General features: G+C 38.7%; 1 protein-coding gene across 2 annotated transcripts in view; it reads left to right on the forward strand.

Annotated features, from left to right (window-relative positions):
- Positions 1-26,070, forward strand: part of LOC150081157 (synaptic vesicle glycoprotein 2C-like) — a 218,364-nt gene that overhangs the window by 94,193 nt on the left and 98,101 nt on the right. For both annotated transcript variants that reach the window (XM_090382062.1, XM_090382063.1), the window contains exons 7-8: positions 8,340-8,423; positions 21,603-21,698. In XM_090382062.1, the coding sequence (XP_090238188.1) occupies positions 8,340-8,423; positions 21,603-21,698 (180 nt within the window). The remainder of the gene's footprint in view (positions 1-8,339; positions 8,424-21,602; positions 21,699-26,070) is intronic.

A 26,070-nucleotide genomic window follows, 5' to 3' on the forward strand; every position in this document is an offset into this window, starting at 1 on the left:
GTTTTTCGATCTACCTAACACTGCCTCGATAGCATCAGCAAATATTCTTGCACCCTTTCTATTTAAGTGTATCCCATCCCTGTAGAAGCAGTCTCTCCTGTTAACAAGTACAGACCAGCTGAAAAAAATTCTACCCCTTGAGCCTTGCACAATCTTTCCAAGGCCGACTTGATCGACAAGGCTGTCATCGAGTTTGGGTTCGAGAGTAGCCTGTGCGGCCGCATCTATTTTGCAGCTCCTGGAGAAGAGAAGTTTTTTCTGATTTATTTTCTGTTTTATTAGCTTAAATTGGCATATTTACTTATTTTCTAGAGTAGTTTTATATTCCTAGTTACGATACTTAGTTTAAAGTTTAACTTGATAGAGATTTTGTGGGTATTACTTAGTATCGGTAACGGTATCAAATCCACGTGTTACAAATTGCAGCTCCGTTGAACGAGAGGTTTAACCGTATTTAGCCGATTTATTAACCAATTGTTATATTAAATTATTATCTATAAGTAGCTATAGACCTAGTCAGGATCCTTGGTTTATTCTAAATTGAGACAGAGAGATTTGGAAGTTAATCAATACTTAAGAGTCCGTAGAAGTACCATTCGTAATTACCGCCATTGTAACACGATACAGCATATCCGGAATTCGATAGCATTAGCTTTGTATAGTATAGTGCATAATATAATATTGTCAATTAATCAGTAAATCTATTAATATTGTTAAACTTCATTGTCAATTAAACTGTACTTTTAACTATATATATATATAACGACTTAGAATACAAACGTAACAAATAATTAATACATAACTCGATACGGAAGTTATATAAAGGGAACTCGTAGATAACGGTCGATACTGAAAAATAAATATAGCGTTATAACTGTGTTAGGATACAAGTTTAACGCGCCTCCGTAGCCAGGTGGGAAGGAGCAGCAGTGAGTAGCACACGCTTCTTGATTAGACCGGGGTTCGATCCCGTCACCTCCAAATACGGAGGATGCGGAAAGGTCAGGGAATGACCACCGCATATCCCGGAGCAATATGGCCTTAGTTGCTAATGCTCCTAAAAACCAAATAACAACAACAAGTTTAAGGATTAAATTTTGTTCTGAAATTGTAATTTTATTGACATTAAATCGAAACCATGACTCAGACCAGAGCAGAAAGCAAAAGGCTCAAGCTAATGGGAGTGCTGTGGCTCAGGGGAGAACTGAGGGGGGCAGTTGCCCTCTGAATCACAGTCTTTTAAGATGCACTGTTTGCTTGATGTTTGTGGAGCAATCGGGTACGGGACATGATAGTGCCATGGGGGATGTCTTTGCAAGGAGTGCAAGGAAATTAGGCATCAACTCAGCGTTGTTATGGGCCTATATGAGACCTTGAAGGACAGAGTGGATGCCCTCGAAAGAAATAAATTGAGGGGCCCATCAAGCTCTCAGCTGCCCACATCAACGCCAGAGCTTGCACTTGGTCATCTTGCAACACAGAGGCGGCCCCCAAGGCAGAATGCGCTGGTCCCACAGGAACTAGTAGTTGTTGGTGACTCTATTGTCAGGGAAAAGGGGAACATGCTTTGTAAAAAGGATAGGTGGAACAGGACCAGGGTATGTCTGCCAGGGGCAAATGTTGATGACGTTGTAGAGTGGATATCATCTTTTAAGGGCACAAAAGGTGATATAGTTGTACACGTTGGCACTAATGATATTAAGAGTAGGAGACCAGCGGAATTATTTAACAAGTACAGGTCGCTGTTGAAAAAAAGCCGTGAAGTAGGGTTGAATTTGAAAGTGTCTGCAATTCTGACCAGACACAATAGGAGGGAGTATATGATGAGAGCCTTGTGGATCACTTCGGTCCTGGAAAGATTGTGCAAGGCTCAAGGGGTAGAATTTTTTTCAGCCTGGACTGTACTTGTTAACAGGAGAGATTGCTTCTACAGGGATGGGATACACTTAAATAGAAAGGGTGCAAGAATATTTGCTGATGCTATCGAGGCAGTGTTAGGTGGGTCGGAAAACTGCTAGCTTGGGGGGTAGGGGATACAAGAACTAATAGATTAACAGTAGACACTCTCAGAGGAGAAAGAGATTCTTGCACTGCTTCTATTGGAATGAGCAGAAGCCTGGAAAAACAAGACGCAGGATATTTCAGAGACTGCTGGAAGTCATTGCGGTACAAGTAAACACATGGGTTGTGTTAGGGTAGCTAAGAATAGAAACAGGTGCATGTATACTTGCATGTACACCAATGCTAGGAGTTTAGTAAATAAATTTTATGAATTTGAGGTATTGCTCAAAACATCAAAGGCAGATATTGTTGGGATATCAGAGACGTGGTGTCACACAGATATAAGGAACGCATAACTGGAATTTGGGGAGTACAACATCTACAGAAAGGATAGACATTATAGGAAGGGAAGAGGGGTTATGCTATTAGTTAAGAAACACATAAAATCCAAGGAAGTGAAGCCAGTCGACATCGATGGACAGGGCAGTGTCGAGTCAGTTTGGTGTGACGTAAGCAATGGGAGATCGAAATTGAGAGTAGGAGTGTGCTATAGGCATAATGACTCTGATGAGTATAATAAGAAACTGTACAGGGAAATAGAATGGGCCAGTAAATCAGAGAGTCTTATAATGGGGGATTTTAATTTCCCAGATATTGACTGGAATTTGTGGGTTGGTCACTCACACACTATCAAGGCTTTTGTGGATTTATTGGATGATTGTTTTTTACACCAACATGTTCGGGAGGCAACTAGAGGCAGTAATACTCTTGATCTGATTATGAGTAGTGATTCTTCATGCATTAAGAATCTGCAGATAAAGGAACCACTAGGTGGCAGTGATCACAGTGTGCTGAACTGGGATTTACTCAAGGAGGTAACTACCATCAGAGGTAAAGGGAAGGGTTTTTGCTTTCGTAAAGGCGACTATGATGGTCTGAGACAGTATTTAAATTCTATACAGCGGAACCAACTGATGATGTTACCAAAAGCAAATTCAAAATGGGAAGCATTCAAGGAACTAATCTTGGAAGCTACCAGGCTTAACATACCAACCAAGAAATATTGTTCAAGGTTCAGGCCTAAATGGTTGTCAGATGAACTAATGAGACATATGGCAGAGAAGAAAAATGCATGGGATACTTACGAATTAACACATGACACAGAAGCCTATGATAGATACAAGTTGATATGCAACCAAGTTACAAAGGAGGTTAGGCAGGCGAAGGCAGATTACGAGAAATCCTTTGCAAGGGATGCAAAGAAAAACAGCAAAGAGTTCTTTACTTATGTAAACTCTAGAAGGAAGGGGATGAATCAGATTGGTCCACTGGATGTTGATGGTTCAACAGTTGAGGATCCTGCTCAGGTGGCTAACAATCTAAACAAGTATTTTGCATCTACATTCACACATGAGGAGTTATTCAGGAAGGGGAATGTCGTAGGTGAAGTAAACATTGGCAGTGAGCTAGATGATTTTCTAATAACTGAGAGGAAAGTGGAGGAGAAATTGTTGAGGATAAACATAAAAAAGGCACCTGGGGTGGATGGGATCTATCCAGTTATATTAAAGGAGGCAGCAAAGGAAGTAAGCAAACCCTTAGCCATAATTATGAGAGCTTCTTTGGACTCAGGGGAGGTACCCATAGACTGGAGATGTGCAAATGTAACCCCAATTCACAAAGGAGGATCAAAGGCTGACACAAGTGATTATAGACCTGTTAGTTTAACTTCGGTTCCAGGAAAATTAATGGAGGCACTGGTTAAAGAAGCACTGCAGGATCATCTAGACAAGAATTCAGTTATAGCTCAGTCACAGCATGGTTTTGTTAAGGGCAGGTCTTGTCTGACCAATTTGATTGGACACTATGATGTAGTCACAAAAGAACTGGATGCAGGGAATAACTTTGATATTATATATCTGGATCTTAGAAAGGCTTTTGATACTGTTGCGCATGGAAGACTGCTGCACAAATTGGAGCAGTGTGGCATTGGAGGCAAATTGATGCTATGGATAAAGGGATGGTTGAGGGGGAGAAGACAGAGAGTGGTAATCAATGGACACTGCTCAACGTGGACTAATGTTATTATTATTATTATTATTATTATTAGCCATATGGTGCAAGGAAGCCCGAAGCTTTTGCTGCACCAGCTAAAAAAAAAAAAAATTCTAAGTTACACTGAGAGAGAGAGAGAGAGAGAGAGAGAGAGAGAGAGAGAGAGAGAGAGAGAGAGAGAGAGAGAGAGAGAGAGAGAGAGTGCAAGCAAGAGTAAGAAGCAGAAGGGAATCACCAGGGAAAGAGAAGAATGATGATATCCAGCTAAGGACCCTGGGTGTGCCAAGCCCATACTCACCAGATGTGAGCCCTATTAGTGGAGTTCCTCAGGGTTCAGTGTTGGGTCCATTGTTGTTTTCTGTATTTATAAATGATATTGATGATGGTATATCAAGCTTAATGTCCAAGTTTGCAGACGATACAAAGGTTGGCAGGGTTGTTAAGGACACTACTGATGCTATGCTACTGCAGCAGGACCTGGAAAGGTTGAGCAGATGGGCTGAGAGGTGGCAAATGAAGTTTAACATTGAGAAATGTAAAGTACTACATATGGGAAACAGTAACCCCAGATCAACATATCAACCCTGTGGTACTATGCTGACAGTGGTAGAGAATGAAAAGGACCTGGGCGTAATTGTGCAGGCAGATATGAAGTTCTCTGAGCAGTGCAGACGAGCTGCAAGAGTAGCTCATGGTGTCTTATCAATGATATACAGGAATTTTTCTAGCAGGGATAAGGAGGTGATTATTCCCTTGTATAAGGCAATGGTCAGGCCACACTTTGAGTACTGTATACAGGTCTGGAGGCCTCATTTCAAGAAGGATGTAGAGCTGCTGGAACAAGTACAGAGAAGGGCAACAAGATTAGTGAATGGAATAAAGGGTTGCTCTTACGAAGAAAGGCTTAAGTTTTGCAAATTACAGTGTCTGGGGACTAGGCACCAGCGAGGTGATCTGATAGAGGTGTATAAAGCCTTGAATGGCTTGAGCATGCTCAATGCTGATGGGATTCTTCCTCTTGCTCAGAATAATCACCTGAGAGGGCATAAATTCAAATTGAAGAAGGACGGATGTCGGATAGATGTGCGGCAATTTGCCTTTGGCCAGCGGGCAGTTGGTTTGTGGAATAGACTTCCATCACTTGTTGTTGAAGTTGATAGCCTAAACAAATTTAAGGCTCAGCTGGACAGGTATTTTGAACGAACGAAGGGGTGAAATGGGAGTAGTGGTTGTGGTTTTTTTTTTTTTTTTTTTTTTTTTTTTTGGCTGATGCTGAATAAGCTTGCTTTCTTGCATCATATGCCTCTACTAATGCTAATCATATACTCCCTGCTATCGTGTCTGGGCAGAATTGCAGACACTTTCAAATTCAACCCTAATTCACGGCTTTTTTTTTCAACAGTGATCTGTACTTGTTAAGTAATTCTGCCAGTCTCTCCTACTCTTAATATCATTTGTACCAACGTGTACAACTATATCACCTTTTGTGCCCTTAAAAGATGATATTCGCTCTACAATGTCATCAACCTTTGCCCCTGGTAGACATACTCTGGTCCTGTTCATCTATTCTTTTTACAAAGCATGTTCCCCATTTCCCTGACAATAGTCACCAACAACTACTAGTTCCTGCGGGACCAGCGCATTCTGCCTTGGGGGTTGCCGCTGTGTTGTGTGATGACCAAGTGCAAGCTCTGGCATTGATCTGGGCAGCTGAGAGCTTGATGGGCCCCTCAATTTAGATCCTTCGAGGGTATCCACCCTGCCCTTCAAGTTCTCATATAGGCCCATAACAACGCTGAGTTGTTCCCTGATTTCGTTACATTCCTTCCATCGTGCGCACACACAAAGACATCCCCCATGGCAATATCATGTCCCGTATCCGATTGCTCCACAAACATCATGCAAGCAGTGCATTTTAAAAGGCTGTGATTCAGAGGGCAACTGCCCCCCCCCCCATCAGTTCTCCTCTGAGCCACAGCACTCCATTAGCTTGAGCCTTTTGCTTTGCTGCTCTGGTCTGAGTCATGATTTAATTTCATTAAAATTTCAATTTCAGTACTAAATTATGACCCTAAACTTGTATCCCAACACAGTTATAATGCTATATATATTTTTCAGTATCAAGTATTATCTACAAGTTCCGTTTTGATAACTTCCGTATCAAGTTATGTATTAATTAATTATGTTACGTTTGTAATCTTAGTTGTTATATGTATTTGGTTAAAAGTACAATTTAATTGACAATGAAGTTTAACAAAATTAAGATTTTGCTGATTAATTGACAATATTATATTATATACTATACTATACTAATGCAATCTAGTTCAGGATATAACGTATCGTATAACAATGGTGCAAGATACGAACGGTAAATCTACGGACACTTAAGTATTAATTAACTTCCAAATCTCGCTGTCTCAATTCAGAATAAACTAATGATCCTGACTAGGTCTATAAGCTACTTATAGAAAATAATTTGATGTATCAATTGGTCAATAAAGTGGTTAAATATGGCTAAAAATCTTCTCGTTCAGCAGAGCTGCAACTTGTAATGCGTGGATTTGATACCCTTACCGATACTTTTATGCAGTTAGAAGGCAGAGTAAAGAATAAATACACCAGATTAATCAGAAAATCACAAAATAATGCTATACTACTAAATTTAAATCAAAAGTTTTAGAAAAACAATCATTTCAAATCAATAAATAAGAAAATCCACTTAGCGGCTTTGAACACGTCTGGCTCCCACTAGCCTCGTCAGCAGACTCGTCAACGGGCTTCAGCTGGACATTTGGTTTGGTGTTGAAGATAACGTTGATGGTATCAACTGAAATAGAGAAAATAGAAATAGGTGATGACAGTAGTGAAATAAAATTCTTGTATGCAGTCTTAAAAAGGAAATTATTTGTTTATTTAGCATATGGCACAATACATTACATGACAGTCAGTAAAAAAGGATCACAGCTATATGTCTAAATTATCAATGTATTCAGTTAATTCTGGTGTCAGTAGAAAAAGCGGCTAAGATAAAGAAAGCCAACATGAGAACGACGTGAAACATCGGATAACTTACGCAGAAAATTAGTTTCCTTATACCCAACTCTAGCACTGCTCGCTTGGTAAACAGACAGTAGGTGTTATTGGTCTGGAGCCGAAATCGAGAAGGATATATTGATTGACAGGTAGGATATATTGATTGACATGGCAAATGATGAAATGATTGGTTGTGGGCGCGACAGACGACAAGCTACTGTGTCGTCGTTGGTTGGCATTATGATGTGTATTTATGAGTAAAGAACGGTGCATAATAGTTTTGCGATGAATAGTAAACAGGTAATAGTTGCAACGAATCTTTTAAAGATGGAAGAAATTTGGAAGGAAAATAAAATGTTGGTTGATTTTTTGATGAAAACTAAATTAATAAAAGTTTCGTTCTGTTTATTTTTATGTTCCTCATTATGTTTTTTTTCTCATTATTAAAAGCAGATTTTTGGAGTTCATGAGTATTTACTATATTGTTGAATGCAATGGATGTTTTAGTGCATGATTGGAAACCTGCCTGTTTGTAGTTATTATAGAAGACCTGATTGGTACAGCTTTGTTGAGGCCTGAAGTCTACTTGCTCAATTGGTACTTGTTCTAATATTTTTGGTTTTTGGGCCAATTCTGTTCAGGAGTCTTTACAGCAGTTTGTAGCACACACACTTACCAGTGCAATTGGTCGATAGGTCTCCAGAAAATCATTAGGGTTGTCTGGCTTCAAACCAGCAATAATTTTTGTTTGTTTGTTGGAATAGGTAGGGTAGTTTATGTTAGTAGTAAACTGAGACAGCCACAGTCGTGTGTTTCTACTACAGTTAATCAGGAATTCTGGTTGTATTCCTTCCAACCCTGAAGCATTTGCATGGTGACAAGTTGTTTAAGACTTTAAAAGGGTTCAGTACTCTAAATGCAGTACTCTAATCTTTCTTCTTTTCTGGAGCTTTACCAGCTTTGACCTCCTTCAGTGCAATTCTAATATCATCAATGGCAAAGGGATGGGAATATTCTGACTCTGACTTGGGACAACTTGTGACATTCAGAATTTTGATTTAATTTTTCCTGATTGGGTCTCTATTTCTCTGTTTTATGCACTTAATGCTTTATTTGGAACATAAAAGGGCCTTTTTACACGACAAGTGGTTATCTCTGGATGCTATGATTTCTTGGTTCATGTAATAGTTACTTGCATAATTGCATTGCTGTACTTAGAATGTGAGTTATAATCTGTCTTAAATTTACAGATAGGACGTGATGTGGAAGCTATGTTCATCTACCAGAGAATTTTTAAGTTGAACCATGCTAACAAACCAGAAGCAGAATATCAGGTATAATTATTGTTTTATAGTACTATAAATTTTTGTAGTGCCATTTTTTTCCTATAATATATACAGTAAAACCTGCTTAAAGTGTTCACTATGTGCAGAGTTTTTAATTTTCGTGCAGGAAGTGATTTTTAGGACTGTCATTGCTCAAGAGCATGTAGTCATGCACTAACTTAATATATAGTTTATGCAGTATAAAATTTTTTAGTTTATGCAGTATAAATCTTCAGAATACAAGTATTATGTATAACAGGCATTTCTACAAGGATAATTTTTCTGTTTATATTTTGGGATGGCACATACAGTTAGAATGTTTATTAGGTAGAAAACACAAGAACATTACTGTATTTCAAGAATATAACCAAAGTGCAGTCAGCACTGCTTTGAAAACCAGAATTTGCCACTAGTAAAAATAATAAATTTTCTTGAGTAACACCCACTGCAAGATCTGAAAAATGAGTACAGAAATCTTAATTTAAGTTAGATTGACCTCAAATGCATCACCTAACAGTACTTTTTCTCTTTCTTTTTTTTATAGTTATTATTCCATTTTCAAAGCTTTCAAGTTAATTAAATGATGCTCTAAAATGTGTTAATGTTTTGGCAAATTTCAAAGAAATTTTTATGGAGGAAGTAAATCTACTTTTCAAATGAAGTTTGCTTCATTCAAATCAGACAGCAATTCTTGCATTTAGTCTTCTCATTTTTAAAAAAGATTAGCACTCAAATTGGGCTGAAAACACTAGAATTCTGTTCCATTTCATAATTTACTTTTCTAAATTAAGATCCTGCTCCTGTTAAACTTCCAAAAAAAGTTGAGGGGGGGGAAATCCAAACAGTTAAGATGGTTATTGCTGATTCATAGTTGTCAGCTCTCTGGATTTATGATTAAGTATCATGATATAGTTGGCCAGAAAGGTTTTGTCTTTTTGAAAACTCATTTTTTTCCCAATGGACACTAAAATAAACATCATCACCAAAATAGAACAAAAAAGATTAGAATGGTAGTTTATGTTAGTAGTAGGAGAATGGGGAAAGAGAGATTATCTAAAAAAGCAACGGAATGAACACTCCCTAGAAGGAAAAGGAGAGGAATACCTAGAAACACAAGTATGCAGTGAGTTGTGAGGGTGGCTATGGAAAAGAGGAAATTGTTTGTTTGTTTGTTATTTGGTTTTTAGGAGCATTAGCAACTAAGGCCATATTGCTCCGGGAATATGCGGTGGTCATTCCCTGACCTTTCTGCATCCTCCGTATTTGGTGGTGACGGGCTCGAACCCCAGTCTAATCAAGAAGCGTGTGCTACGCACTGCTGCTCCTTCCCACCTGGCTACGGAGACGCCTGAGGAAATTGAAGAATGGCGACTGGGAGGACAGAAAAGAGTGGAGTGACAAAATGAAATTATAAAAAAAAAAAATTAGGTCTGTTGATACAATGGAGAAATCCAAAAAGAATAAATTTTTTTCCATTCTTTTACTTTTCAGAAAAAAAATAAAATAAAACTATGGTAATTAAAATAGAAGCATGCCATAATAACATGGCATGTTTCTTTTTTGGCATGTTTTTTTTTTTTTTTCGTTTAGCATAATGTGATATTTCATCAGACTTTGTGGTGTGGAGCTAGTTAATATCTTTCATGATATTGTTGCCAGGGCAATAAGATGTAAATTTTCAGAACACCCACATGCATGAGATTTTTCCATGTATTCTAAAAGCTAGAAAAGGTAAACCTTGTGTGCCTTGTGTGCTGTGTTTAGATATGATATTTCACATTTCAGAAAAATGTGATGTAAACATTCATTTGAATTTGAATAATATTTGAATTTTTTTTTTTTTTTTTCATAGAACATAATCTTCCCCTGAGTTGTGCTGATTATGCAGGCACATTGGTCAGAAATATTTCTCTATAGTGAAACTGGAAAACAGTACTTTTGTGGAAGAACTAAAACAATTGGAATTGATGAAATTACATAAATAGGAAAAGATGTGATGGCTCTGAAAAATGGGCCATTTTTGATTTGCTACAGATGACAGTAATCAAAGCAATTCCATGCTATTCCCATTGTGGGATCTGGCATAATGAGGGGGGGGAGCTTGCTTTAGTAAGTAGCTTGTGGTGACTACAATCTGAAAGCTTGTGTTCTCTCCATAAACTGTCTGGCCTATAGTGTTCATAATGTGTTTGTTACGGAAGGTCTAAAAACTGGAGTAGCAAGGGTATTAAAAGTGGACATTAAGCATTTGCTGGTAATAGGCTGTATTTGTCATCTGAGTAATTTGTGTGTATTCCTGTGAAAGTGGATGAATACTTGGTGGAAATGTAGTCTAGGAAGAAGGGTTATAAGGAAAGATAGATTTAAACAATTTCAACTGGTGCATGCTACTGAGGTTAAAAAAAAAAAAAAAAAACATTAAAAACCATGACTCTTTGGTTAAGCATGTAACTAGAATGGTAAAGTATTGATAACATTTAATCTTTTTAAAGAAGAGATTAGAAGTTGGGAAAAAAAAAAGAAAAAGTAAGCAATATGAGAATTTTTCAGTTACCAAATCAAAAAATACAACAGTCACTAGCAACTGATAACTGACTCATGTTCAAATCCAGATTGTGATCCAAAAGTTTTTAAAGAACAAACTGATGAACTTAATAAAAACTTTTGAGACTGCATGTGCAGCCACTATGAACCAAGTGCCACCTGTGAAACAAAGGCGCAACAGTTGACTCTAGTTGTCTGCCAAGTCATGTTCTAAAACACTCACTCACTTTGCAGATAGGTTTCATTACCTTATGTTTTTGTAGTTTGTCAAAAAAATGACAGACAAAAGAATTGAACAACAAATTAGATTGAACATCAAATTTTCAACAAAACCAAAGAAAACATCAACTGAAAGTTGAGTTATGTCAAGTTTATGGGGAATATACTATGTCAGGACTCGCATGTTTGATTGGGCATAAAAGATATTTAGAGAAAGAGAGAATGTGGAAGACAGTGAACGACCAGGCCACCTGGTATCCATGAAAACTGATGAAAATGTGGACTGGGTAAGGACACTATTATTATTATTATTAGCCATATGGTGCAAGGAAGCCTGAGGCTTATGCTGCACCAGCCAAAAAAAATTCCTGAGTTACCCTGAGAGAGAGAGAGAGAGAGAGAGAGAGAGAGTAGAAGTGATTGTTAGAAGTAAGCATTAAAATGGTTGCATCAGAATTCAATAAAGACAAATTTTAACTGAAAAAAATTTGAAGATCCAGACTTTCTGATACTGTAATTATTGCAATGAAAGTTTGCTATTCCAGTACAGCTAAGAAACTAAAAGACAGTCAGTGCAATTTAAGAAAAAACAATCCCACAGACAAAAAAAAACCAATGTCAAAATCAATAATTTTTTGAATGCTAAATGTACAAGGCATATGTTATGGAAGGCATTTATTTATTGTTCTTAATGTAAAAAAACTTTATTACAATATACAGTACTGCACAATATAAAATTATGTTGCAATTTGGCCTTTGATTTACAGATATCAGAAAATGTTTCTTTATGCCGTAAATTTCACAAGGCGCTGCTACTGCAGCGCCTTGTTCTAATTTCTCAATTGGCTCTAATTTTTTTTTTAATGAAAACCCCAGTGAGAGGTATTAGAACCTATAGTACTTAGTACCATGCTTGGGTTGGAGGTTGAGAAGACGAAAGAAGATATTTGTTGACATTAGACTTGAACTTCTTTAGACTGTAATTTTCAGGAAATATGTATGAAGGAAGGTTGTTCCAGAAAATGGCAGTTGAATGAATAAACGAGAAAGATGAAAAGTTGGTTCTGTGAGTTTGAAGTTGGACAGTAAATGGATGTTGGCTGGTGGTGGCACGTGTTTGGACTGTCTTGAAGGAGAGAGCAGAAATTACAGAAGCCAATTAAGAAGAACAGTGCCCATGGAATTATCTGTAGAAAAGGCATGCAGCAGAAACAGTATGTCTGTGAGACAGAGTGCAGAGACTCTGTTAGAGAGGAGTCATTAATTAACCTAACTGCCCTCTTCTGAATGGAATCTAGAAGCCTGAGCAAGGTTTTGGGGGCACCGCCCCAGATGTGGGAACAATATTCAATGGCAGGGTGGATTTACGATTTGTACAGAGTGAGAGTACAGCTGTTTGGAAGAAAAGTAATACCGAGAGCAAAAGCGAAAACCAAGTTTTTCAGATTCAGAGGAAGCAATATTTGTAATGTGCTTGTGTCAAGAGAGATTAGAAGTCAGGGTAATCCCCAAAAGAGATATATCATTTGGCCTAGAAATTGGAGTGTCACCAAAGATAAGCATAGGAGCAAAAGAATCCATTTTGCGAGATATAAGACAAGAGACTTTTAGAAGGATTGAAATCAACTAAGTTGTCTTTGCCCCACTGGAGAATTACCTGGAGATTGGCATTAGGGGGAATTGGTAGCAGATATTTGAGAAGTTGAAGCTGATTGAGCAGGACAAGGTTTTTCAAAATGGAATGTAATGTGTGCTATCATCGGCAAAACTATGGATAGGATTTCCAGTCAACGGAAGAAGGTCATTAATATAAAAGAGTGGGGGAAAGAACTGAACCTTGGCTGACACCAGCATTGGTGGAGAAGTTAGAAGACAGAGAGCCATCTACCATCAACCTCAGTGAGTGATCAGAGAGAAAAATGGATAACCAATTACAAAAAACAGTTGGCAAACCATAAGATGGAAGCTTGTTTAGAAGACCTTTATGCGAAACACGATCGAAAGCCTTTGAGATGTCAAGAGCAACTGCTTGTGTTTCACCAAACTGTTCCATTGAATTAGTCCATAAATGGGTAACATAAGCCAGAATATCACCAGTGGATCGACACTGATAGAATCAATACTGGTGATCGTTGATCAGACAGAAGGTGGTAGTAGTAGTGGCATGTGATGCAAGAAAGCAAGTGTATGAGCTTATGCAGCATCAGCCAAATAAAAAAAAAAAAAAAATTCACACCATTCCCTCCAAATGCCTGTCCAGTTTCTCCTTAAATTTATTCAAACTATCAACTTCCACAACGACAGATGGAATTTTGTTCCAGCCATTAACCACCCGCTGGCTAAAGGCAAATTTCCACACATCTATTCTACATATGTCTTTTCTTAATTTGAATTTATGACCCCATAGATCGTAATCTGAACAAGTGGAAGGATCCCATCAGAATTCAGCGTGCTCAACCCATTCAAGGCCTTATACACCTCAATCAGATCACCGTGCAGGTGCCTAGTCTCCAGCCATTGCAATTTGCCGAAATTTAGCCTCTCTTGGTAAGAGGATCCCTTCATTCCCCTCACAAATCTTGTTGCCCTTCTCTGTACACGCTCAAGAAAATCGACATTATTCCTAAAATAATGTACGCAGTACTCAAGGCGTGGCCCGACTATTGCCTTATACAGAGGGAAAATCACCTCCTTTTCCCTACTAGCAAAATTCCTATATATCATTGACAAAACCCCATGACCTGCCCTGACAGCCTGTCTGCATTGCTCAGAAAATTTCATATCTGACTTCACAATTACTCCCAGGTCTTTTTCATTTTCTACCACCTTAAGTGTAGTACCACACAGTTGGTACTTTTCTCTCGGCTTACTTCTACCTATATGCAGTACTTTGCATTTGTCAAGGTTAAACTTCAGTTGCCACTTGCCCATCTGTCCAAATTATCTAGATCCTGTTGCAGTTGCACACTGCCGTTACTGTCATTAACAACCCTGCCGACCTTTGTATCATCTGCAAACTTCGACACTAAGCCTGATATACCTTCATCAATATCATTGATAAATATACAAAAGAACAGTGGACCCAAAACCGAACCCTGTGGGACTCCACTAATAACATTAGTCCACGAAGAGAGCACCCATTGATTACCACTCTCTGTCTTCTCCCACTTAACCCTCCTTTTATCCATTGTAGCAACTTACCCTTAGTACCATTCTGCTCCAATTTGTACAATAGTCTTCCATGCGCAGCAGTGTCAAAAGCTTTCCTGAAATCCAAATATATGATATCAAAATTATTTTTTCCATCCAGTTCCTTTGTAACCACATCATAATAACCAATCAGGTTTCTAAGTAGTTTAAGATTTGATGGTTAATTGATTTCTCCATTACTTTAGAAAGAGTAGAAGTAATTGCAATGGGATGATAATTAGTTCCTAATTGCATTGGGAATAATTATTTCCTAAAAAGGGACTTGTCACCCTTTTTAGGAACTGGCTGGATATGAGCAAATTTCCAAGCAGAAGGAAAAACACCTTTGGAATAAGAAAGTGAAAAAAGGTGGCAAAGAACTGGATTAAGTTCAGGAGCACAGGTTTTGAGAACAAGTGGAGAATTACCATCAGGACCTGGAGCTTTCTTAGCATCAAGATTTGTCAAAATCCTTCTGACATCCTTTTGACGGAAGACCACAGGAGGCACTGAATGGAACGTGTTGGGAATGATGGGATGTGTTTTACCATGATCATTAATACAGGAGTTAGAAGAAAAATGGGTTGCTAGCAGGTCAGTTTTATCCTTGGACGAAGTGACAACAGAACCATTTGGTTTTGACAGAGGTGGGAGCTGAGATGGACAAAAGTTGCAGCCAATAGCTATGGCAACAGACCAAAATGCTTGGCCACCATTAACGCAAGAAGCAAGTTTTCTACTCTTAGCCTGTTCAAAATCTAGTTTGGACTGATTAATTACTGCTTTACAATTTTTGCGAGCTTTGGTGTAGGCAGAAAATGAAACTGAAGAATTGGAAAGAAGCCAATTACGATATGCAAAGTTCTTCTCTTGAACAGCCTTAGCACATTTATTGGAAAATCAAGATTTAGATAAAGGGCGAGATTTTAAAGTGGAGTGTGGAATAAAGGATTCCATTCCTACAAGAATAATTTCACTGACACGATCTGAGCAAACGTTGACATCAGAAGTTTTGAAACAGTAGTCTGCCCAAGGAAAAGAAGAAAAGAAATCTCGCAGGTCATCCCATTTTGTATTCTTGTAATTAGCATTAGTAGAGGCATTTGATGCAAGAAAGCAGGCTTATGCAGCATCAGCCAAAAAAAAAGAAAAAAATAAATAAATAAAAAATAACCACTTCCACTCCACACCTGTGTTCGTTCGAAATACCTGTCCAGCTGAGCCTTAAACTTATATAGGCTATCAACTTCCACGACAAGGGATGGAAGTCTGTTCCACCAACCAACCACCTGCTGGCTAAAGGCAAATTTCCGCACATCTATCCTACATCTGTCTTTCCTAAATTTGATTTTATGCCCTCTCAGGTGATTATTCTGAGCAAGAGGAAGAATCCCATCAGCATTGAGCATGCTCAAGCCATTTAAGGCTTTATACACCTCTATCAGATCACTGGTGGTGCCTCGCCTCCAGACACTTTAATTTGCAAAACTTAAGCCTTTCTTCATAAGAGCACCCCTTTGTTCCATTCACTAATCGTGTTGCCCTTCTCTGTACTCGTTCCAGCAGCTCTACATCCTTCTTGAAATGAGGCCTCCAGGCCTGTATACAGTACTCTAGGTGTGGCCTGACTATTGCCTTATACAAGGGAATAATCACCTCCTTATTCCTGCTGGAAAAATTCCTATATATCATTGACAATACACCATGAGCTACTCTTGCAGCCTGTCTGCACTGCTCAGAGAACTTCATATCTGCCTGCACAACCACCCCAGGTCCCTTTCATTCTCTACCACTGTCAGTGTACTGTTTTCCATATGTAGTACTTTACATTTGTCAATGTTAAACTTAATTTGCCACCTCTCAGCCCATCTGCTCAACTTTTAGCATTAGCATTAGTAGAGGCATTTGATGCAAGAAAGCAAGCTTATGCAGCATCAGCCAAAAAAAAAAAAAAGAACCCACTTCCACTTCACTCCTCTGTTCGTTCAAAATACCTGTCCAGCTGAGCCTTAAACTTATTTAGGCTATCAACCTCCACCACAAGGGATGGCAGTCTGTTCCACCAACCAACCACCCGCTGGCTAAAGGCAAATTTCCGCACATCTATCCTACTTCTGTCTTTCCTCAATTTGAATTTATGCCCTCTCAGGTGATTTTTCTGAGCTAGAGGAAGAATCCCATCAGCATTGAGCATGCTTAAACCATTCAAGGCTTTATACACCTCTATCAGATCACCTCGCTGGTGCCCAGTCTCCAGACACTGTAATTTTTGAAAACTTAAGCCTTTCTTCGTAAGAGCACCCCTTTGTTCCATTCACTAATCTTGTTGCCCTTCTCTGTACTCGTTCCAGCAGCTCTACATCCTTCTTGAAATGAGGCCTCCAGACCTGTATACAGTACTCTAGGTGTGGCCTGACCATTGCCTTATACAATGGAATAATCACCTCCTTATCTCTGCTGGAAAAATTCCTGTATATCATTGACAATACTCCATGAGCTACTCTTGCAGCCCGTCTGCACTGCTCAGAGAACTTCATATCTGCCTGCACAATCACCCCCAAGTCCCTTTCATTCTCCACCACTGTCAGTGCAGCACCACAGAGTTGATACTTTGCTCTGGGGTTGCTGTTTCCCATGTGTAGTACTTTATATTTGTCAATGTTAAACTTCATTTGCCAACTCTCAGCCCATCTGCTCAACCTTTTCCAGATCCTGTTGCAGCAGCATAGTGTCAGTAGCGTCCTTGACAACCCTGCCAACCTTCATACCATCTGCAAACTTGGACATTAAGCATGATATACCATCATTAATGTCATTTATAAATACAGAAAACAATGGACCCAATACTGAACCCTGAGGGACTCCACTAATAACATAAGTCCACAATGAGCAGTGGCCATTGATTACCACTCTCTGTCTTCTCTCCCCTTCAACCACCCCTTTATCCATAGCAGCAATTTGCTTCCAATGCCACACTGCTCCAATGTATGCAACAGTATCAAAAGCCTTTCTAAGATCCAAGTATATAATATCAAAGTTATTCCCTGCATTCAGTTCTTTTGTGTCTGCATCATAGTATCCAATCAAATTGGTCAGGCAAGACTTACCCTTAACAAAACCATGCTGTGTCCGAGCTATAACTGAAGTCTTGTCTAGATGATCCTGCAGTGCTTCTTTAACCAGTGCCTCCATTAATTTTCCTGGAACAGAAGTTAAACTCACAGGTCTATAATTACTTGTGTCAGCCTTTGATCCTCCTTTGTGAATTGGGGTCACATTTGCGCATCTTCAGTCCATGGGTACCTCCCGTGAGTCCAAGGAATCTCTCATAATTATGGCTAAGGGTTTGCTTACTTCCTTTGCTGCCTTCTTTAATATAACTGGATAGATCCCATCCACCCCAGGTGCCTTTCTTGTGTTTATCTTCAACAATTTCTCCTCCACTTTACTCTCAGTTATTGCAAGATTCTCGAGCTTACTGCCAGAGTTGAATACACCTCTGGCATTCCCCTCGCTGAATAACTCCTCATATGTGAATGTTGATGCAACATATTCATTTAGTTTGTTAGCTACACAAGCAGGATCATCAACAGTTGACCCATCGATATCAAGTGGACCAATCTGATTCATCCCCTTCCTTCTAGAGTTTAAATAAGTAAAGAACTCTTTGCTGTTTTTCTTTGCATCCCTTGCCAAAGATTTCTCGTAATCTGCCTTCGCCTGCCTAACCTCCTTTGTAACTTGGTTACAGATCAACTTGTATCTACCATAGGCTTCTGTGTCACGTGTTAATTTGTATGTATCCCATGCATTTTGCTTCTCTGCCATATGTCTCATTAGTTCATCTGACATCCATTTATGCCTAAACCTTGAACAATAATTCTTAGTTGGTATGTAAAGCCTAGTAGCTTCCAAGATACGTTCTTTGAATGCTTCCCATTTTGAATTTGCTGTTGGTAACATCATCAGTTGGTCCCACTTTATAGAATTTAAATACTGTCTCAGTCCATCGTAGTCGTCTTTACGAAAGCAATAACCCTTCCCTTTACCTCTAATGGTAGTTACCTCTTTGAGTAAATCCCTGTATATAATATCACACTGTGATCACCACTAGGTGGCAGTGATCACAGCACACTGTGATCACTGCCACCTAGTGGTTCATTTATCTGCAGATTCTTAATGCATGAAGAATCACTACTGATAATCAAATCAAGAATATTACTCCCTCTAGTTGCCTCCCGAACATGCTGATGTAGAAAACAATCATCCAATAAATTCACAAAAGCCTTGCTAGTATGTGAGTGACCAGCCCCCAAATTCCAGTCAGTATCTGGGAAATTAAAATCCCCCATTATAAGACTCTCTGATTTACTGGCCCACTCTATTTCCCTGTACAGTTTCTTATTAAGCTCATCAGTCATTAGGCCTATAGCATACTCCTACTCTTAATTTTGATCTCCCAATGCTTATGTCACACCAAACTGACTCGACACTGCACTGTCCAGCGATGTCGACTGGCTTCACTTCCTTGGATTTTATGTATTTCTTAACTAATAGTATAACCCCTCCTCCCTTCCTATCCTGTCTATCCTTTCTGTAGACGTTGTACTCCCCAAACTCCAGTTCTGCATTCCTTATATCTGTGTGACGCCACGTCTCTGAAATCCCAACAATATCTGCCTTTGATGTTTTGAGCAATACCTCAAATTCATCAAATTTATTTACTAAGCTCCTAGCATTGGTGTACACGCAAGTATACATGCACCTCTTCTTTTTCTTAGCTACCCTAACCCAACCCATCTGTTTACTTGTACCCCAATGATTCCCAGCAGTCTCTGAAATATCCTGCATCTTATTTTCCAGGCTGCTGCTCATTCCAATAGAAGCAGTGCAAGAATCACTTTCACCTCTGCCAGTGGCTACTGTTAATCTATTAGTCCTTGTATCCCCCCAATCTAGCAGTTTTCTGACCCACCTAACACTGCCTCGATAGCATCAGCAAACATTCTTGCACCCCTTTCTATTTAAGTGTATCCCATCCCTGTAGAAGCAATCTCCCCTGTTAACAAGTACAGACCAGGCTGAAAAAAATTCTTCCCCTTGAGCCTTGCACAATCTTTCCAGGGCCGAATTGATGGACAGGGCTCTCATCATATACTCCCTCCTATCGTGTCTGGGCAGAATTGCAGACACTTTTAAATTCAACCCTAATTCACGGCTTTTTTTCAACAGTGACCTGTACTTGTTAAGTAATGGCAAACAATACGAGGTTGGGAATAGCCATGAGATATAGGCTCCATTGGAGAAGAGACCATCCCCAAATTGTGATCTGAGGGACATAAAGGACCACTCACTTGGACCATGTATTTAGAAGGTTGTTTCTGAGAAAGAGATCAAGGATGTTGGTTGTATGGTTAGGATTGTCTGGTATTCTTGTAGGTAAATGAACAATCTGTGCAAGTTCATTAGAAATTGAAAAAGCCTCAGCATCTCAACCAGCTGGGTCGGTGTGACTAGAAAACAGAAGCCACCTGGAGTTGTGAATATTCAAATCACCAAGGAAAATTACCTCACTGTTAGGAAAGTTGGACTGGAGAAAGTGAAGTTGCAAAGAGAAGTCAAAGAGCTCCAAATGATTAGTGGAGTTGGGAGAACGGTAGAGACAACAGATGAATTTGACACAGTGACGTAGAGATTTTTAGCCAGAGAAGATCGAAGAGAGGATAATCCAAATTATCAATTCTCTGACAGGGAATATCGGAACAGGCATATGCGTAAGTACCACCTTTCAGGCGAAAGGAATCATACAGTGAATAATTTGGGCAACTGAGATGAGCAGTATTTGAATGAACCGATAACTGAGATTCTGTCAGAAAAAGTACACTGGGTTTGGCAGACTGCAAGTGGAAATGGAGATCATTGAGATTAGAATTGAGACCACATATATTTGTGAAATTAACTAGGAAGTGTTCGGGAGGTTTAGATCTTTTTGCAGATAAGCTTACTCTATTTATTTGACAATTCATGATGTATTCAATAGTAAGAAAAATTGGGGAGACATGCTGTGTGAAGTAATGAAATTTTTGGATATGGTGTACACATGGTAAGAATATACCCAGATCATTGACATAACATGGCCTTGACAGTGCCTCCCGCATGCACACTACTCAGACTCCCTCCAGTCACTATCTGGCAGAGTAAAGGTAGCAAGATTATACACTAGCTGATCCGGAAGCCTCCTAAAGAGTTACCAATAGGTTCGAACCCCTTTTCATAAAAGGGTTTATTTTTCATTATATTTTGTGCTATATATATGTAACTGATATTACTGAACTGTGAATAAATTTTCTTGTTTATTTTAATTACAACTTTACTTGAAAATATTTACATCAATCAGTATTTCCACTTTTGTATATCATATTTTTACAGAGGAAATTTCTTCCTTTATGTAATAATAAGAACCAATTTTCTCGAGTCCAGATTTCTCTAGTTTTGCTATATAATTTACAAAAAAATAATTTGTATAGTCATGAATTTGTCATTATTGAGTAAAAGTAGTGAATAAATACAAAGTAGTTAATGTAGTCAATACTACATTAACACCATGGTACTTATTGTAAATGTTTTATTTTCTTATCTCCGTACTGGTGAAATTCCCAGTTTCTTACAGATACTAAAAACTTGTAATACTGCACTGCGCAATGTTGACAAAATATATGTAATGTTCCAAAGTTGTATTTCTTATAAATAATAGTATATAATAAAAAAAAAAAAAAAAAAAAAAAAAAGCACAAATCATCAGTAATTAAATGCTGATATTAAATTTTTACTGACTACATTACTGTATATTATCTCCATATTACCTTTTACTTCATATTCTTTATATATATATATATATATATTTTTTTTTTAATGTGGCACTTCTTAATATGGTTAATTTAATTAGCAAAATTTACTATCACATTTGGCTGTTTTTATCATTTCTAAATTCTAACAGAATTCAGTGTGAATTTGTCTATCAAAATCAGTGATATAAATGGCTTTTCAGAGCTTAACAAATGATATATATATATATATATATATATATATATATATATAATTTTAGGAAGATAGATTCCCGTGTCTCCCCCATTTCCAACCCTTCTAAAAAAATATAAAGATTAGGGAAAACATCTGTATTTGGTTTATATAATTTACATTATATAACTAATGTATGTCATGCTTCTTTTTAATTAGCTTTCAGAGCTTGAATTACCAACACGAAAGACTTTTGGTTCATTGTCCAGTTCAAGCAGAGGAGTGATGTCTGATTTCTTTGAAGCCCTAGAAACGGTGAGATGTTTATAATATAAATACATCGATGAGCCAACACATTATGACCACCTACCTAATATGATGTGGTCCTCCACATGCAGCCAAAACAGCTCATACCCGGTGAGGCATGGACGCTGCAAGATTTCTAAATGTCTTGTGGTATCTGGTACCAACACGTAACCAGCAGATCCTTTAACTCCTGTAAGGTCCATGGTTGAGATCCCACAGATTGGAGTTGCTGTTCCAACACAAACCACAGATGGTCAATGGGATCGATGTCTGGGGAATTTGGAGGCCAGGACAATACTTGGATGTTTTCCTCGTGTTCCGTGAACCAGTCTTGAACATTCCAGGCGATGTGGCATGGGGAGCATTATCCTGCTGAAAGATGGCACCCCCAGAGGGGAAGACCGTTGCCATGAAAGGGTGTACCTGGTCAGCAATGATGTTTAGGTAAGGTGTAAGGTGTGTTGAGGGTCTAACGGCTCCTGGGGTTTCTCCTATCGCTGCGTATTTTCTATGTTTCGGGCAAGCCTGAGATTTTTTTTAAATGTAAGGTTCTTGTGCTATGTCGTGTGGTAGACATCAGAGTGCCCGGCACCTGGATGACTGGACCCAGGGTATCCCAGCAGAACATCGCCCAAAGCATGACACCACTGCCACCAGCTTGTTTTCGTCCCACTGTGCATCCAGGTGCCATCACTACCCAGGTAAACGATGCACACATACCTGGCCATCTACACGGTGCAACAGGAAATGGGATTCATCGGACCAGACGACCTTCTTCCAACCAGTCAAGGTCCAGTTTTGATGCTCGCGTGCCCATTGTAGGTACTGTCGCCGGTGAACCGTAGTTAGCATGGGCACTCGGAGTGGCCTGTAGTTATGCAGCCCCATTTTCAGCAAGGTTCGATGTACTGTGTGTTGCGATACATTACTCCCATCACCAGCATTCCAATTATTGGCGAGTTGTGCCACAGTCGCCCTTCTGTTGCCACATACCATCCAGGAGAGCCTTCGCTCACCTCGAGCATCAATGGGCCGTGGTCATCCAATATCTTGCTAGTGGTTTGTGGGTTCCCCCTCCTCGGACCACTAACCACAGCTGACTTTGAGCACCCCACCAGCCATGCCATTTCGGATATGCTCTGACCCAGTCATCTGACCATTACAATTTGGCCTTAGTCAAACTCACTTAAGTCCGCTGCCTTTCTCATCTGAAGAACAAGAGTAACACTGATTAACAGAGCTCAGTATCAGGGGTTTTTTATACTGTGTCCCAACCTGCGCGCACACCGTAGTTCACCTGCAGTTGCTTCGATTTGCTTAACAACTCTCTGGTCATAATGTTTTGGCTCATCGGTGTATAAAATGAGTACACTGAATTTCACATTATTTCATTACATTTGTGGATTGCATGTGAGTCAATCTCATAGGAAAATACCTTGAACTACATTTGACGATATTACTTCAATTAAAAAGTCATGCTTAATTAAAATTTAAGCATGAAATTTTTTGATTTTGCCAATGAAATGATAATTCTTTACTAATATTTATTCATAGACTCAAAAACTAGGCTTAAAATTGTCCATTGTATCAGGGATTTATTTGCTTTAGCATTTTTAACTAGGACTGATTATTTTAGGGGAGAAAGCCTCAAACAGTGACATTACTTAATGCATTTGTACCATTACTACATAGTTGAATTTTTAAGATAACCTGAAATTTGTACATTGGCATCATTATTGTAACATCTCATATTGTGAAATTAGCATAGGCATTAGTAAAGACACATGATGCAAGACAGCAGGCTTATATAGCAACAGCCAAAAAAAAAAAAAAGAAAAGAAAAAAAAAAGAAAACCTTCCCATTTCACCTATCCATTCATTCCAACTGTTTGTCTAGTTCTGCCTTGAATCTTTTTAAACTATCAACTTGTACAATGACCGATGGAAGTTCGTTCCAGCAATCAATGGGTAAATCCTTCACAAGTTAAGATTATTATTACTATATTTGATACCACTTTTATACCATGTGATATTAATAATACAGTCAGTCCTCGTATAACACGTGTTTACACTACACGAATTCGATCATACACGATTTATAAAGAGGGGAACGATATCGTATATAACACGAACCAAATTCGCTTATGCATGATTCGCCTTTGTGTTTACAAGAAATGGCAGTCGAATGCGGAATCACCCCAACTGAATGCAACGCGATAGCAACAGAGAGAAGATTCTGAAAATGTTTTTCTATTTTTTATATCGGTGAAGGGGGAAACATATTTCACCATAATAACGCAAAACCCCACACAATTCCAGCTATCGGTATTAGCATTAGTAGAGGCATATGATGCAAGAAAGCAAGCTTATTCAGCATCAGCCAAAAAAAAAAAAAAAACCCCACTCCCATTTCACCCCTCTGTTCGTTCGAAATACCTGTCCAGTTGAGCTTTAAATTTGTTCAGGCTACTAACTTCAACAACAAGTGATGGAAGTCGGTTGCACCAACCAACCACCCGCTGGCCAAAGGCAAATTTCCGCACATCTATCCGACATCCGTCCTTCCTCAATTTGAATTTATGCCCTCTGAGGTGATTATTCTGAGCAAGATGAAGAATCCCATTGGCATTGAGCATGCTCAAACCAAAACTTTTATCGCAAATGCAATTAGATCGAGTTTACTACCAGTTTATAACAGATTCCACTAGCAGGAATGCAACTGGAAATTGTTTTTATTGTTTTATGGTAGTAACCCCCAGAAATGTGCTTTAATAAAATATGAGCCAGTGAGGTGTTCATAGTGTGTCTCTCTCTGCCTTTACAGTGTTGTTTATTCAGTTGCTACACGCGTGCAGCTTTGTTTATCAAGCGTGCCTCCTCATTTTGTAATTGGGCTTTATTCCCTAAAAATGAGTAAAATACTTGAAAGGTGTGAAAAGGAAGCGTCCTGGTGAAGACACTACAGATTCAGAAAGAAAAAGAAAAGCAATATCGATAAACAGAGGCAGACTGGGTAAAAAATCCCACTCAGGAAAATTTGTAGTGGCCTCATACTAGTGTTTATGGCAAAAATCACACAGGCCTCCGGCCACCAGGATTTCCCCGGGAAGGCTTATGGTCAGTCCGCCTCTGTCGATAGAGAAAAAATATGAAATTGTAAAACTCTTTGAGTGAAATGAAAGACCATGTGATATTGCATGTGCTGCAGACCTAAATGAGGCAATGACGCGAATTACAAAGAATGCAGAGAAAATAAAAACAACTTTCATAGCAGGAACAACTCAAAGTGTAATTAAAATCCATTAGATTAAGACACAAAGAATTGGAAGAGATGGAACGGCTGTCATCTGTTTGGATAGAAAATCAAACAAAAACAAGTTTGCTTACGATAGAAGCAAAAGCATTAGCAATATTTTACTACGTAATAGTCGTAATAAAATACTTTTGTATTTTATTATGATAATTTATTGTGGTTGGTAATGTTTTGGTTACAAATGGTTTCAATCTTGGGTGGTCGGCACCTATCCCTATTTTTCCTATAGGGCCTATTGTTTATATTTCATGATTTTGCATTGCACGAGGGTTTCCAGGAACACAACTATCGTGCTATACGAGGACTGACTGTATTGTTTAGGAAGCTATTTGCCTAAACACTACATCAAGGTGACGTTTCAAGTATCTTACCAATACCCATCTTACCAAAGTATCTTACCAAGACATGCTTTTATAATCTCTCATGAATCATCGTCTGCTGGAGTAGACATTCTTTGAAAATAAAAGCTATTTTAAATACAGTAGACTTCCAGAATAATGTCAACTTCGGGAATTCACGATGCCGCTATTTCGATTTTTCAGTTATCTAGAAAGTTTTATTTTAATATATTTAATGCAGAAATAATGAGGCTAAATAATAAATAGAGAGATGAGATTAAGAATATAATTTTATTAAATGCGCATAAAAAAACAAACATGATGACGATCCAATGTTATAACCAATTCGGCCTATAGAGATTGTGCAAGGCTCAAGGGGAAGAATTTTTCTCAGCCTGGTCTGTGCTTATTAACAGGAGAGACTGCTTCTACAGGGATAGGAAACACCTTAAATAGAAAGGTTGCAAGAATATTTGTTGATGCTATCGAGGCAGTGTCAGGTGGATCGGAAAACTGCTAGCTTGGGCAGGGGATACATGGACTAATAGATTAACAATAGCCGCTGGCAGAGTTAGCATTAGCATTAGTAGAGGCATTTGATGCAAGAAAGCAGGCTTATGCAGCATCAGCCAAAAAAATTAAAGTAAAATAAATAAATAAAAAATAACCACTTCCACTTCACCCCTCTGTTCGTTCGAAATACCTATCCAGCCAAGCCTTAAACTTATTT

This window comes from Mastigoproctus giganteus, chromosome 9 (assembly GCF_048544385.1).
Source record: "Mastigoproctus giganteus isolate SK-2022 chromosome 9, ASM4854438v1, whole genome shotgun sequence".
NCBI classification, from domain to species: Eukaryota; Metazoa; Arthropoda; class Arachnida; order Uropygi; family Thelyphonidae; genus Mastigoproctus; species Mastigoproctus giganteus.